Source organism: Manis pentadactyla, chromosome 5, assembly GCF_030020395.1.
Source record: "Manis pentadactyla isolate mManPen7 chromosome 5, mManPen7.hap1, whole genome shotgun sequence".
Taxonomy (NCBI): Eukaryota; Metazoa; Chordata; class Mammalia; order Pholidota; family Manidae; genus Manis; species Manis pentadactyla.
Genome location: NC_080023.1, coordinates 149,892,697 through 149,909,255, shown reverse-complemented (window position 1 = coordinate 149,909,255; position 16,559 = coordinate 149,892,697). Strand labels below are relative to the sequence as shown.

Sequence of the window (16,559 nt, the reverse complement as noted above, 5' to 3'; positions counted from 1 at the left end):
AAATTCGAAATAGATCAAAGACCTGAATGTAAGTCATGAAACCATAAAACTCTTAGAAAAAAACATAGCAAAAATCTCTTGGACATAAACATGAGCGACTTCTTCATGAACATATCTCCCCAGGCAAGGGAAACAAAAGCAAAAATTAACAAGTGTGACTATATCAAGCTGAAAAGCTTCTGTACAGCAAAGGACACCATCAATAGAACAAAAAGGTATCTTATAGTATGGGAGAATATATTCATAAATGACAGATCCGATAAAGGGCTGACATCCAAAATATAAAAAGATCTCACGCACCTCAACAAACAAAAAGCGAACACTCCAATTAAAAAATGGGCAGAGGAGCTGAATAGACGGTTCTCTAAAGAAGAAATTCAGATGGCCAACAGACACATGAAAAGACGCTCCACATCACTTGTCATCAGAGAAATGCAAATTAAAACCACAATGAGATATCACCTCACACCAGTAAGGATCGCCACCATCCAAAAGACAAACAACAACAAATGTTGGCGAGGTTGTGGAGAAAGGGGAACCCTCCTACACTGTTGGTGGGAATGTAAATTAGTTCAACCATTGTGGAAGGCAGTATGGAGGTTCCTCAAAATGCTTAAAATAGAAATACCATTTGACTCAGAAATTCCACTTCTAGGAATTTACCCTAAGAATGCAGCATCCCAGTTTCAAAAAGAAAGATGCATCCTTATGTTTATCGCAGCACTAACACAATAGCCAAGAAATGGAAGCAACCTAAATGTCCATCAGTAGATGAGTGGATAAAGAAGATGTGGTATATATACACAATGGAATATTATTCAGCCATAAGAAAACAAATCCTACCATTTGCAACAACATGGATGGAGCTAGAGGGTATTATGCTCAGTGACATAAGGTAGGCGGAGAAAGACAAGTATCAAATGATTTCACTCATCTGTGGAGTATAAGAACAAAGGAAAAACTGAAGGAACAAAACAGGCAGCAGAATCACAGAACCCAAGAATGGACTAACAGTTACCAAAGGGAAAAGGACTGGGCAGGATGGGTGGGAAGGGAGGGATAAGCACGGGGAAAAAGAAAGGGGGCATTATGATCAGCATGTATAATGTGTGGCGGGGTATGGTGCGGGCTCTACAACACAGAGAAGACAAGTAGTGATTTTACAGCATCATATTATGCTGATGGACAGTGGACTGTGAAGGGGTATGTGGGGGGGACTTGGTGAAGGGGGGAGCCTAGTAAACATAATATTCTTCATGTAATTGTAGATTAATGATACGAAAATTTTTAAAAATTTTAAAAAAAGATCATCCATCATGATCAAGTAGGATTTATTCCAGGGATGCAAGGATGGTACAACATTAGAAAATCCATCATCATCATCCACCACAACAACAAAAAGAAGGACAAAAACCACATAATTATCTCCATAGATGCTGAAAAAGCATTTGACAAAATTCAACATCCATTCATGATAAAAACTCTCAACAAAATGGGTATAGAGGGCAAGTACCTCAACATAATAAAGGCCATATATGACAAACCCACAGCCAACATTATACTTAACAGTGAGAAGGTGAAAGCTTTTCCTTTAAGATCGGGAACAAGACAAGGATGCCCACTTTCCCCACTTCTATTCAACACAGTACTGGAGGTCCTAGCCATGGCAATCAGACAACACAAAGAAATAATAGAAGTTAAACTGTCACTATTTGCAGATGACATGATATTGTACATAAAAAACCCTAAAGAATCCACTCCAAAACTACTAGATCTAACATCTGAATTCAGCAAAGTTGCAGGACACAAAATTAATACACAGAAATCTATAGTATTCCTATACATTAACAATGAATTGGCAGAAACAGAAATCAGGAAAACAATTCCATTCACAGTTGCATCAAAAAAGAATAAAATACCTCGGAATAAACCTAACCAAGGAAGTGAAAGACCTATACCCTGAAAACTACAAGACACTCATGAGAGAAATTAAAGAAGATACCAATAAATGGAAACTCATTCCATGCTCATGGATAGGAAGAATTAATACTGTCAAAATGGCCATCCTGCCTAAAGCAATCTACAGATTAAATCCATTTCCTATCAAAATACCAACAGCATTCTTCAATGAACTAGAGAAAATCGTTCTAAAATTAATATGGAACCACAAAAGACCTCGAATAACCAAAGCAATTCTGAGAAGGAAGAATAAAGCTGGGGGCATTATGCTCCCCAACTTCAAGTTCTACTACAAAGCCACAGTAATCAAGACAATTTGGTAGTGGCAGAAGAACAGACAATAGACAAATGGAACAGAGTAGAGAGTCCTGATATAAACCAACCATATATGGTCAACTTATACATGATAAAGGAGCTATGAACATACAATGGGGAAATGACAGCCTCTTCAACAGCTGATGTTGGCAAAACTGGAGAGCTATATGCAAGAGAATGAAACTGGATTATTGTTTAACCCCATATACGAAAGTAAATACGAAGTGGACCAAAGATGTGAATGTAAGTTGTGAAACCATAAAACTCTTAGAAGACAACATAGGCAAACATCTCCTGAATATAGGCTTGAGCAACTTCTTCCTGAACGCATCTCCTCGAGCAATGGAAACAACAGCAAAAATGAACTCATGGGACTACATCAAACTAAAAAGTTTCTGTACAGCAAAGGACACCATTAACAGAACAAAAAGGCATCCTACAGTATGGGAGAATATATTTGTAAATGACAAATCCGACAAGGGGTTACCATCCAAAATATATAAAGAACTAACATGCCTTAACACCCAAAAAGCAAATAACCCAGTAAACAACTGGGCAGAGGATATGAAGAGACAGTTCTCCTAAAAAGAAATTCAGATGGTCAACTGACACATGAAAAGATGCTTCACATCACTAATCATCAGGGAAATGCAAATTAAAACCACAATGAGATAGCACCTCACACCAGTAAGGATGGCCAACATTGAAAAGACTAGGAACAACAAATGCTGGTGAGGATATGGAGAAAGGGGAACCCTCCTACACTGCTGGTGGGAATGTAAATTAGTTCAACCATTGTGGAAAGCAATATGGAGGTTCCTCAAAAACCTCAAAATAGAAATACCATTTGACCCCGGAATTCCACTCCTTGGAATATACCCAAAGAATACAACTTCTCAGATTCAAAAAGACATATGCACCCCTGTGTTTATTGCAGCACTTTTTACAATAGCCAAGATATGGAAGCAATCTAAGTGTCCAGCAGTAGATGAATGGATAAAGAAGATGTGGTACATATACACAATGGAATACTATTCAGCCATAAGAAAGAAACAAATCCTACCATTTGCAACAACATGGATGGAGCTGGAGGACATTATGCTCAGTGAAATAAGCCAGGTGGAGAAAGACAAGTGCCAAATGATTTCCCTCATTTGTGGAGTATAACAATGAGGCAAAACTGAAGGAACAAAATGGCAACAGACTCAGAGACTCCAAGAATGAACTAGTGGTTACCAAAGGGGAGGAGTGTGGGAGGGCGGATGGTGGGGAGGGAGGGAGAAGGGGACTGAGGGGTATTATGTTTAGTACACATGGTGTGGGGGATCACAGGAAGAACAGTGTATCACAGAGAAGCGACATAGTGGATCTCTGGCAACTTGCTGCACTGATGGCCAGTGACTGCATTGGGGTAGCGTGGGGACTTGATAATATGGTAAATGTAGTAACCACACTGTTTTTTCATGTGAAACCTTCATAAGAGTATATATCAATCATACCTTAATAAAAGAAAAAAAGCCAAAAAAAAAGTTAAGTGTATAGTTACCATATGACCCAACAATTCTACTCCTAGTTATATACTCAAGAGTACAGTAAACACAGGACCACAGGAAAACATGTACACAAATGTCCACAGCAGTATTACTTATAATAGCCCAAAGGTTAAACAACTCAAATCTCCCTCAGCTGATGAATGGATAAGATGTAGTATTCCCTCACAATGGATTATTTGGCCATAAAAAGGAATGAAGTACTGATACATGCTAAAACATGGGTGAACCTTGAAAATCACATTACTCTAAGTGAAAGAAGCCAGACACAAGGAGCCATATATGGCATGATTCCATTTATATGAAATGTCCAGAGTAAGTCAGTCCACAGAAATAGAACTGCCAGGGGTTGGGAGGAGGAAGGAATGGGGAGTGACTGAATTATATACTCTTTAAAAGAGTGAATTTTCTGGTATATGAAATATATTTCAATAAAGTGTTATATTAAAAAAAGCAATGTACACACATACTGTAAAACATCAAATGGTTTCCACATCATCCAACACCTGTCTCCCAAGGAAGTGATCATTTCCCAGAAGGAACCACTATTAACAGTTTGGTACGTATTCTTTTAAGTATATTCTACTCATATGCAAATAAACATTTAACAAATACACACTGTTTTGGTAATCTGCTTTTCTCACTTCACAAAATATTGTGGACATTTTTCCAGATTAGTACACAAAAATCTACTTGTTTCTTTAAATGCCTGCATGGTATTCCATTCTATGGTGTTAAAAAATTTTTCTTTTACATTTTTTTATTAAGGTATGATTGATATACACTCTTATGAAGGTTTCACATGAAAAAACAATGTGGTTACTACATTTACCCATACTATCAAGTCCCCACCCACACCCCAATGCAGTCACTGGCCATCAGTGCAGCAAGTTGCCAGAGATCCACTATGTCGCTTCTCTGTGATACACTGTTCTTCCTGTGATCCCCCACACCATGTGTACTAAACATAATACCCCTCAGTCCCCTTCTCCCTCCCTCCCCACCATCCGCCCTCCCACACTCCTCCCCTTTGGTAACCACTAGTTCATTCTTGGAGTCTCTGAGTCTGTTGCCATTTTGTTCCTTCAGTTTTGCCTCATTGTTATACTCCACAAATGAGGGAAATCATTTGGCACTTGTCTTTCTCCACCTGGCTTATTTCACTGAGCATAATGTCCTCCAGCTCCATCCATGTTGTTGCAAATGGTAGGATTTGTTTCTTTCTTATGGCTGAATAGTATTCCATTGTATATATGTTCCACAACTTTATCCATTCATCTACAGATGGACACTTAGGTTGCTTCCATATCTTGGCTATTGTAAAAAGTGCTGCAATAAACATAGGGGTGCATATGTCTTTTTGAATCTGAGAAGTTGTATTCTTTGGGTATATTCCAAGGAGTGGGATTCCGGGGTCAAATGGTATTTCTATTTTGAGGTTTTTGAGGAACCTCCATATTGCTTTCTACAATGGTTGAACTAGCTTACATTCCCACCAGCAGTGTAGGAAGGTTCTCCTTTCTCTGCATCCTTGCCAACATTTGTCATTCTTAGTCTTTTCAATGCTGGCCATCCTTACTGGTGTGAGGTGATATCTCATTGTGGTTTTAATTTGCATTTCCCTGATGATTAGTGATGTGGAGCATTTTTTCGTGTGTCTGTTGGCCATCTGAATTTCTTCTTTGGAGAATTGTCTCTTCATATCCTCTGCCCATTTGTTAATCGGGTTATTTGCTTTTTGGGTGTTGAGGTGTGTAAGTTCTTTATATATTTTGGATGTTAACCCCTTGTCGGATATGTCATTTACAAATATATTCTCCCATACTGTAGGATGCCCTTTTGTTTTGTTGATGATGTCCTTTGCCGTACAAAAACTTTTTAGCTTGATGTAATCCCATGAGTTCATTTTTGCTTTTGTTTCCGTTTCTCAAGGAGATGGGTTCAGGAAGAAGTTGCTCATGCTTATATTCAGGAGATGTTTGCCTATGTTGCCTTCTAAGAGTTTTATGGTTTCACGACTTACATTCACATCTTTAATCCATTTTGAGTTTACTTCTGTATATGGGGTTAAACAGTAATCCAGTTTCATTCTCTTACATGTAGCTGTCCAGTTTTGCCAACAACAGCTGTTGAAGAGGCTGTCATTTCCCCATTGTATGTCCATGCTCCTTTATCATATATTAATTGACCATATATGGTTGGGTTTATATCAGGGCTTTCTAGTCTGTTCCATTTGTCTTGGGTCTGTTCTTGTGTCAGTACCAAATTGTCTTGATTACTGTGGCTTTGTAGTAGAGCTTGAAGTTGGGGAGCATAATTCCCCCTGCTTTATTCTTCCTTCTCAGGATTGCTTTGGCTGTTTGAGGTCTTTTGTGGTTCCATATGAATTTTAGGACAATTTTCTCTAGTTCGTTGAAAAATGCTGTTGGTATTTTGATAGGAATTGCATTGAATCTGTAGATTGTTTTAGGCAGGATGGCCATTTTGACAATATTAATTCTTCCTATCCATGAGCACAGGATGTGTTTCCATTTATTGGTATCTTCTTTAATTTCTCTCATGAGTGTCTTATTTTCAGGGTATAGGTCTTTCACTTCCTTGGTTAGGTTTATTTCTAGGTATTTTATTCTTTTTGATGCAATTGTGAATGGAATTGTTTTCCTGATTTCTCTCTCTGCTAGTTCATTGTTAGTGTATAGGAATGCCACAGATACCTGTGTATTTATTTTGTATCCTGCAACTTTGCTGTATTCAGGTATTAGATCTAGTAGTTTTGGAGTGGATTCTTTATATGGTATCTTAAAATTTAACCAGTCTCTTACCAATGAGCATTTGGATTATTTCCAGTTCTCTGATATTACAGTGTTATTTTGAACACTGTAGAGCACATCTGTCATGTTCAGACAGCCCAGTACCTTCTAAACACCTTTCCTAGGCTTGGACTTAGGAAGCCTATCCCTCTTATTAAAAGCAGAAAATTACTTTTGCAGCCTTTGTTGTAGTCTGGTGCAAGCATGTGACCTATATTCTACAATGAGATGGACCATCAGACTCCCACTGGCAGTGAGTAAACAAGGTGAGCAAGGGAATGTATGGCAAGCAGACTCTTATAGAGTCTGGTGAAGGAAAGGGTGTGATATCCCCTTACTAGGGCAGCCCCACAAGGTTTGAGTGTTGCTCCTGGCCTGCCTAGCCAAGATGGCCTTTCCCTCCTGGAAACTCTGTAAACTACAATATCCTTTAGTTAATCTCTTTCCATTTAAATGTGCTAGAGTACAACTGTTTGGAAAATTGGTGCCCTGAACCAAAATTAAAAATTCCACCTGAACCAAATGTATGTTTGTGTGTGTGTGTGTGTGTGTGTCTATCTACCTATCTTTGCACATTTGTACAAATATAACTATAAAATTTTAGCAAAAGAATCGCCAAATTTGTTTTCAAAGAGATCATACCATTTTTGCATTCCTATCAACAGTGTATGAATGTATGTACCTATCTTCCTATACTGTTGCTGTGTGATAAACTACCCCAAATCTAAGTGGCTTAAAATAACCATGATTTGTTATTTCTCATGATCCTGTAGGTTGGATGGGCAGTGTTTTGGCCTGGGACAGCTCATCTGGTGCTGACTGTTTAAAATAAAGATGGTCTCACTCACAGGCCCAGTGGGATCTCAGCTCAGATGGTAAGAATGGGATGGCTGGGACTTTCTCACTACATGGTCTCTCATCCTCCAGGAGCCCTGCCCAGGCTTCTTCATATGGTGGTCTCAGTTCCCAGGAACAAGACAGGGAAATCCCCAAAGCATAAGGCTTTTCAAGCCTCTATTTGTTTCTTGTTTCTTGATGTCCAATTGGCTAAAGCAAGTCACATGACCAAGCCCAAATTCTAAGTGTGAGGTAGATTCAGATTTTTGGCTCTTGATGGCAGGGGCTGCTTTTGCTGTGGCCAATATTTTTAATCTACAACAGTTGGTCACATAAGGATTTTTTTTCTTTTTTAAAACTTATGGGCTTAATATAAACCACAATTTTTAAAAATAGAATGGGCTTAATAGCTTTCTATTCTTATGGACCCTACAATTTTCTTCTACTCCACGTTTAAAACTCCATGCACATGGAATAGAATAGCTCTATAACCCATGGGCATGGGCTAATCATTAGTTTCCAACAGAGCACTAGTAAACCACTATAGTAAATTACTTTCCAGAAGGCATTCAAAAGTAAATTTGGAAATTTCTCATTAATATCTAAACAATGAGCAAAATCAGTCATTTTCATTTATTAGTATTTTTGATCTTCTAATGAGAAAAATGAGAAAATTCATATACTCATAGTTCCTAATACTTATGCCTCATCTTGGTACTTATATTGTTATATTCATAGTCAAAATTCACACAATTTTAGCCTTATTTTTCTATTTAAATGTTCAGCTTCAGTCATTTTATGTTTTTTATTTACATTTTCTCAAGGACCCTTATTCCTCACATGTTGACATGCTCATTTATTCAACAGATATTTTATGAGCACTTACTATATACTAAGCATTTAACAGAAATGGTTTCTGTCCTTAAAAGCTAAGTCTGTGTTCTTCAGTTCCTCTCTTTTTTCAAATTTCTTTGTCTATTTCCTCATCTCAAGCTTGAGGCTCTTTGACAGAGACTTAAGTTTTAGATACGTCTGTCTTCTCATTGCTTAGACTGAGATTTTCATTTCCATACTGATTTTATATTAGCTTTGCTTTCTTTGTAGGGCTCTAACAGTGCATTTCCCATCTCCTTTTGTTAGCTAAAGTTTTTTCCTTGATCTTTTCTATTTAACAACTTTATTGAGGTACAATTGCATATCATAATATCCCCTCATTTTAACTAAACAGTTCAATGATTTTTAAAGTAAATTTAGAGAGTTGTGTAACCATCACCACAATTCAATTTTAGAACATTTACAGCACCCAGTAAGATCCTTCCTGCCCATTTCTCCAGACCTTCTATACCTCTTCTTTGAGCTCTCCCTACCCTACTCTGTTGGCTCTTCTCCTTAAAATTTCTATTTTTTTTTTAACAGTACAGGGAAATACTTGCCTGGCTAATTCTTCTGAAGTGTAGCTTTCATTTGTTGTTTGATTACTATTTTTTCCTATCTTTTCTTGGTAGTATTTACGGTAATATCTAGTCCCATGTTAGACCCCCTTCTGCTTTAATTTGTCTTTGAATAGAGAGCTAAGAAAAAGAAGAAACACAAATGGTACAAAGAGTGGCATGTAAGAGTCAATGTATGTCAGTCCATAGTACAATGGTGGTGATCAGCATTCACTACAATAACTTAACCTAGAAGAAGAGAAGACAGATCACCTTGGCATTTTTTATGGGAGAGCAAAACCTAGGTCATAGCTAAAAAGAGAAAATGGTAAAAACATTTATTGGATCTGTCAAGGTGATTAGGGAAGAAACCTCTAAAGTAATTTCTATGAGAAATCTAAAGATACCACCTTGGGACTCAAGTAGGAAGGGAGCCTTTTCAGATGAAGGTCTAAGGATAGATCGGTTCCCAGGAAATAACACTAATGTACACCAGAAAGAAAGATCCCATGATTACACACCTGAGGACACAGCCCATTAAACTAAAGGGAGAGGAAGTCAAATAACTGTGAAGGGACAATGTAGTGCTTGAAGCTCTCCCCAGTACAGAGTGTTCTGACAATGAAGCAGGTACTTTCAGACACAGGTGAGGCAGAGTAAACTGTGAGACCCACTCAAAAAAGCAATTTGGAAATGTGAATAGAGAAATAAAACTTATCATATGTTAATAATATCTCTGAGGAATCTAAGGAAATTAGAGAAATTTATATGACTAAAGATGCATTTATTTTTAATATATATATAACATTATTTATAAATTATTTTTTATAATAGCAAAAAGTTGGAGACATCCTATGTGACTAACAGTGGGTAAATGGTCAAGACAATTATATCCTTCCATACACATAATGATTATATAATTAATCAAAATGTAATGATCACATATACACATTAATTTACATAATGTTTATATGTTAACCTAAGAAGAAGGCTATGAAGGCTATAAAACCATATGTACACCACAGCTGCAAAAAAACATGCACATAAAAGGCCAGGAAGGAACTCACAGAAGTTGCAATCGTTAGGCTGAGTTAGCAAGTTTATGGGCAAATTACTGTTGTTACATTACTTCCAAAAGAAAAAAAGTTGACCTGTTAGTAGTAAGGATGGGTCATTAGCTGAGGTAAGATGGCTTGACCATAGGAAAACGTCTCTCTGAGACGCTCTGGGCACTCTGGGACACAGAGTGCCTACCCTGCAGTACAGAGGGAGAGAAAAGGCTGCCATGCACGTTCTTTCTGAGAGAAGCTGTTTCACGTCCTACTGCCCTGGGTGGGCAATTTTTCAGTGCACAAAGAAAAGTGGTGAGAGGCTGCCAGTCAGAAGGGGTCTCTGAGAACCTAGCACTAATTAATAACAGAGCATTCATACATATAAGGTAGGCTGAAGTGTTCAAGAGACAAACACACAAGGATGTATCTCCTGGAGGGTGGGAGAAAATTGCTTTCTGTACACTTAAACACACCACATCCTGTGGGTCCTAAGTATGTACCTGTGCTCCATGTAGCAACTCAGGGGCTCCACACACACTGTGATGGCACCGATGGTGAAGGAGGACTTGACGTTTGAGTCTGGATGGGTCTCCAGGGCCTGGACAACATCAATAACATCTGTGTAGCTGGGGGAAGAAAAGGGAATGGTAAGTTTACTGACTGGATCTGCCGAGTAGGGGAAGAGGGGAATGCTGAGTGGCTGAGCAAGCAAAAGAAGGAAAGCCAAAAGGAAGAGCTTGTGATGGGTTCCTTGGGTGACCCCACTTCACGACTGAGAGCCTCTGCATCCCACAGTGTTTCTGCATTCTTGAGTTTCCTTTGTCCTCATAACTGTGCAAGAGTGGAACCCCCACCCCCGCCTCTGGGAGTAAAGGGAAGCCTGAGGATGACCCTGGAGCTCCGTTGGTGGGTCTTATGTCCTTAAGCCTGTTTTCTAATCAAGTTAGGAGCCCTTGCATTGGTCTCTTTTCCTTAATAGCTCTTTCCTCTCCTTCTGCCTCACAGAACATGCAGACAAGAGAAAGGAGGATCATTAGGTGCCTCTCCAGGTCATCAGACACATGTCAAATACCACCTGCATTTGTATCTCCTGCCTGGAACTCCCTCTGAGCTCCAGACTTTCAAAGCCAATTTGGTATTTTCAGTTAGAATTCAATAAATCATGACCCAACTCTCCCATACCTGCTCCTCTCAAGGCCTGAGAGGGGAAGCCACTCTGAGCTGCAAGGCAAAAAATTTGTTTGGAGTTGTCATTGTCTCCATTTTTCTCAGTCTTCTAAATAAAACTAGAATTAGATTACTGCTCACACTCCCACGTTACTACTGGGTCCAAACTGCTACCATCTCTTGCCTAGATAACCCCCACAACCTCCTTACTGGCCTCTCTGTTTCTCCTCAATCTGTTTTCAACACAGAAGCCAGAGGGACTGTGCTAATCCCATGGTGCTAAGTCACTGAGGGAGCAGCTTCCATCCCGCTCAGTGTGAAAGCTGAAGTCCTTACAGTAGCCCACACAATGGCCCTGTGATCTGACCCTCACACCACAGGACGAGTTTCATCTCCAACAAGTCCTTCCCTCACCTGAATCCAGCCACTCTGGCCTGCTGGCTCCGCTCTGAACATGCCAGGGCTACTTCCACCCTTGCACTCTCTGTCCCTGCCCCTGTGATGAGTTCTTCCTCAGGTGTCAGCAAGGCTTGTACCGTCATTCCCTTCAGGTCTCTGCTCAAGTGGCATCTTATGAGGTAGGTGTCCTCTGACTTCACATAGCCTGTATGATGCAGCAACTCTCCCTCTGGCACAGCCTGCCTCTGCTCCAATTCTTCTGAAGCACTGAACATATGCTACACATGTTATATTTTCTCATATATTTGTTTATAGTCTACTCCTGCAATAATAATGTTAAGAATGCTGAATGTTGTAATCTACGGTGCTGAAAGCAAAGTAGACGAATGAACTGATGTTCAACTCCAGGTAGACCCATGGCCCTTCCAAAAGGAGACCTGTTCTCTTCACGTTGTGGAGAATATTTTCCCAAGTTACCCAGCCAATCACCAAAAGGTCAGTTCCTATGGAGGGAGGGCAAATCTGATGGGTAGCCTTACTGATCATAAGGGTCTTGGTCTGAGCATGGGCCTTGGGAGGCCAGTGCTAGATACAGCCTGCCTGAGCCATTTCCTGAGTTCCACAAACAACTCACCTGTGAAACAGCACTCGGCTTTATTCCAGACTACAAAATCAGCACTTCTACCCCCTCTGCCTCAGGGTTGCCCAATCAGCAGTGCTTCAGTAAAGAAACGGGTATGCTAGGTTCTAGAGCTCCCCCATCAGGGCCTGGCAGCTAGAGAGCCTCTGGAGCGAGCCCTCTGCTTACTGGCTTCTGTTGCCTGCTCCCGCTGCCTGAGCATGTGTGGATGACCACATGGGGTTCCTCCCATTGGTTCTGCAGCATCTGGTGGACCTGGAGGCCAGGGGATTCCCCCCACTGCCAGTACTGCACACTTGGTAAGCAGGGCTGATGTTCGCACACTGCCCCAAATCTATCTGTGGTCCTGTTTAATGGATTTAACTCTCATGGTTAAGTGCACCAGCCTTGCTCCTTGGCATCCAATTTCCTCCTCTTCTAAAATAAGTGTCTGGGGCCTTTTTATTTTCCATGTCTGCTATGAGCCCTAGAGACTCTCATTTCTTAGGGTAGAAGAGAGCTGAAAGATTTACAAGCCAACCTACAGATTTTGGTCATTTTAATATATTAGATTTTTCCTTAGAGAGGGTGACTGGGGCATTCCCAGGTTTTCAGAACATTCCATTAATCTTCATTGATGTTAATGGGATAAGGTTAGCATGCAACAGGCCTCACGCTCCTTGGTGAGGCCAGTGAATCTAGGTGATGCTTCGGAGCACTGCAGCCTGGAACCACTGTGGCAAGAGAGAAGGCCCTTGGTGTTACTCACTCTACTTGTCACAGGGGCCCCGCTAGAACTTCCCTCTCCAACCCTACAATCATCCTGGGTGTGGCCTCCAAACAGAAGGAGGCAGCCCTCATCATAGACAGCAGCCCATTCCAGGCCTGTACCAGCAGGCACTCTGGCTAAACTGCCCTGAAAGCAAGATGAAGGCAAAAAACTGGCTCTCCATGTTTGCCTCTTTTTTTGTCAGTACTCTCCTTACTAAAAATAACAACAATACAAAAGCCCAGCTGGACTTTACATTTCTTTCCTCTGAAACAACAGATATTCCATTCAAGCGTCCTTTGGGCTGTTTCATGTTTGCAATTTAAGCCTAAAATTTGGGCATATGTTTTACATTTACTCCATGTTTATTTTGAGAGATACTTTGTTTTAAGTATAGATAATTTAAAGAATGATTTCACAACATTTCAGAGTAAAAGCAAACACAGCCTCTCAAATCCCTTAAAATTATTTTTTTTTAAATTCAGATCACCCCAGTTTTATTTATGTATATGTGTGTGTATGACTTCAGTCCTATACAGTTTTGTCACCTGTGTCAGTTCCTATATTCACCACGACAGTCAAGACACTGAACAGTTCCACCACCACAGGACCCCTGGTGTTACCCTTTCACAGCCATGCCCACCACCTTCCTGCCCTGACTCCCCCCCTGATTTTTACAACTAATGGCTCCATTTGATGTCAAAGCTTAGCACTACTGCCCTACTGCTGTAGTAAGTCAAATGGAACCAGATCACTCTAGGGTCAAAAGAAAACTCTGCCCTATACCACAGGTTTCCCCTTAAGAATCCTATAAATGAAGATAAAAGCCACATTCAAGGAATAACATTCTCGGTTTGAGAACCCTCTGGGATATCCCTTTACCAGCAACCTCTCTGTTGGGCTTGAACATCCAGCCCCAAAGAGATGGCCATGCAAAAAAGGAGGCTGCCGTGTGTTCCCTGCTGAGCCTCCAGAGAATGGGCCCGCCTCTGAGAAGAGCGTGGTGAGAGCCACAGCACTTAGCTGACGTTCCGACTTCAGTCCCTCAGGAAGCTGAGGTCCCCAGTGTCCCAGGGCTGCAACTGGGCAAAGGCTGGGTTGGAGAGTACGACAGTGGGCCATACACCATCAGTGCAGTCCAGGGCAGGCAAGACAGCTGACACTTTGGCAGATGTATAAAGAGACAAGGAGTCAACGATGCTCTCTGAAGTGATGGAAGATGGAAGTGACCTCAGCCACACAATGTCAAGTAGCCAAATTTGACCCCAGGTCCACACTCCACAAAGACTCTTAACTGTTTGGTGCTGGGGGTGGAGGTGGGGCAGTGTCAATCTATTCCTTTGACCATTAGAAGCAATGGAAAACGAGAAGGAAACAAGTAGTTTCAAGCCTACACTCTTGCTCTGTGGCTTCCATGACCTCAGCCTATGAGTAGGATAAGCACAGGGAAGCACAGGGCAGGTGTGAGAATGAAGCCTGAAGAAGAGGAGCAATGGCCTAGCAGTGGGGCACAGTCTTGCCCATCTCCTACTTGAGGACCACTGGCCTGACTTTCTTCCAGTTCTCCCCAGCACACCCAGGAGACCAAACAGGGCTTTGAATCTAGAATTTTTCTTTACTGGAAACAATTAGCTAACTACAAATACTAATTATTACAAGCACAAAAAACGTAGCATAGCACAAAAGCACTCTGTGAGAACTGACAAAAGCTTCTTTATTACCAACTATAATGACAGTGAAGAGATGGGCATGTTCTTCTCTGGGCCTGGGGGATGATAGGCCTGCATGACGCCCCTCCTTGGAAGGCCATAGAACAGGGTCAAGGTATGCTCCTTGTGGTCAGGGTCCCTGGAGCAGCAGCATACATTCTTGTCAAACCTGTCCTCACAGGGAGCTCCTTGCCCAACTGGACTATTCACACTCCTTGCTGAGGGTCCCAAGAAACCCTCCCGGACCAGTCATACTGGGGAGGGTGGAACTCAAGACTGCAAAGTGTGGGGGCAATCTCAGCAACTCCATGGGAGAAACAGATGAAAATCCCCTGCCTTGATGGCAAAGGAAGGGGCTCAGGGAGCACCACTGTTAAGTGTTATAAGAATTATAACTGGGAACTGGAGAGGATTAAAGATGGCGGCATGAGAGGTGAGACAGAGGCTTCCTCCTAAAACCACATATAATACAAAAATATAATTAATACAACTAATCCTGAAAGAGCAACAGGAAAGAGGACTGTGCCAGACTGTATACACCTGGAGAAAAGAGAAGACCTCATAGAACAGGATAATGTAACAAAGCTGTGGCCCAGCGGGACCCAAGCCCTTCCCCCACCCCAGCTCACGGGAGGGAGGAAGAGAAACGGAGCAGGGAGGGAGTGGAGGCCTGGGACTGCTGAATATCTAACTGCAGAGATCTGCTCTGGGAGCACAAACCTACATTTCATGGTGCTTGCATGGTACTCTCGTGATTAGGGGGTTAGAAAGCTAAGACAGGCAGAATTCCTGGAGAGACTGAGATTCCAGCCACTTGTAGAAAGCAGGGATCCATATCCGCTGCTCTGGGACAAAATAAAGGTGGTCAGTCTGACAGATTTCCTAAAAAAGGAAGCCCTTAGCAAGAGGGCTGCTAAAGGGGCAAGGACTGCATAGAGCTTACTGCTCAGGAGAAAGGACAGGTAGACAAAATTGTCCGGGTGCACTCTGCCCAGCAGGTTGGGAGCTTTCATGGTCTTCAGGTGCTCCAGCTCCCTGGCTGGCTACACAGCTCCAAGGAACCCCTCCATGATATGCAGCCTACTGCACCTTTCTCGGAGCCAGCCCCACCTGGCTTGCAAACCGGCAAACCCTACCCTGGTGGTAGGCCAGCCAGAGGGAAGATCTGTCTACAGCAACTACAAACGCAAAGCACACAGGCTTATACCTCTGTGCTTGGTCCACTGGTTCAGGCAGTGGAGACAAGCATAGCAGCTAGGAAGCAGGAAACAGCTCTTTCCTCCCCCTAGGCACCAATACCACTCCCCTGTGATCCCCAACATTGCTTCAGGGGCTCAGCAGCTCCAGAGAGTAGACGTTCTGGACACGAGAGGGCACCGTATACAAATATGAAACACCAAAGGAACCTGGTTCAAAGTAAAATTATTAATACAACTCCTGAGAAAGATTTAAATGACATCGACCTCATGAATCTTCCTGAAAGGGAGTTCAAAATAAAAATCATTAACATGCTCATGGAGGTACAGAAAGATATTCAAGAACTCAGGAATGAATTCCGGTCAGAGATCCAATCGTTGAAGAGCACAATGGAGGGTATTAAAAGCAGATCAGATACAGTGGAGGAGACGATAAATGAAACAGAAACTAGAGAAGAGGAATACAAAGAAGCTGAGGCACAGAGAGAAAAAAGGATCTCTAAGAATGAAAGAATATTGAGGGAACTGTGTGACCAATCCAAACGGAACAATATTCTCATTATAGGGGTACCAGAAGAAGAAGAAGAGAGAGAAATGGACAGAAAGTATCTTTGAGGAGGTAACTGCTGAGAATTTCCCCAATCTGGGGAAGGAGATAGTCTCTCAGGCTATGGAGATGCACACATCTCCCAACACAAGGGACCCAAGGACGACAACACCAAGACATATAGTAATTAAAATGGAAAA

At 41.5% G+C, this 16,559-nt stretch overlaps 1 protein-coding gene across 3 annotated transcripts in view; it reads right to left on the bottom strand.

Annotated features, from left to right (window-relative positions):
• DNAAF9 (dynein axonemal assembly factor 9) overlaps nt 1-16,559 on the bottom strand; it is a 152,846-nt gene that overhangs the window by 31,708 nt on the left and 104,579 nt on the right. For all 3 annotated transcript variants that reach the window (XM_036924633.2, XM_036924631.2, XM_036924632.2), the window contains exon 28: nt 10,454-10,579. In XM_036924633.2, coding sequence (XP_036780528.1) covers nt 10,454-10,579 — 126 coding nt within the window. The remainder of the gene's footprint in view (nt 1-10,453; nt 10,580-16,559) is intronic.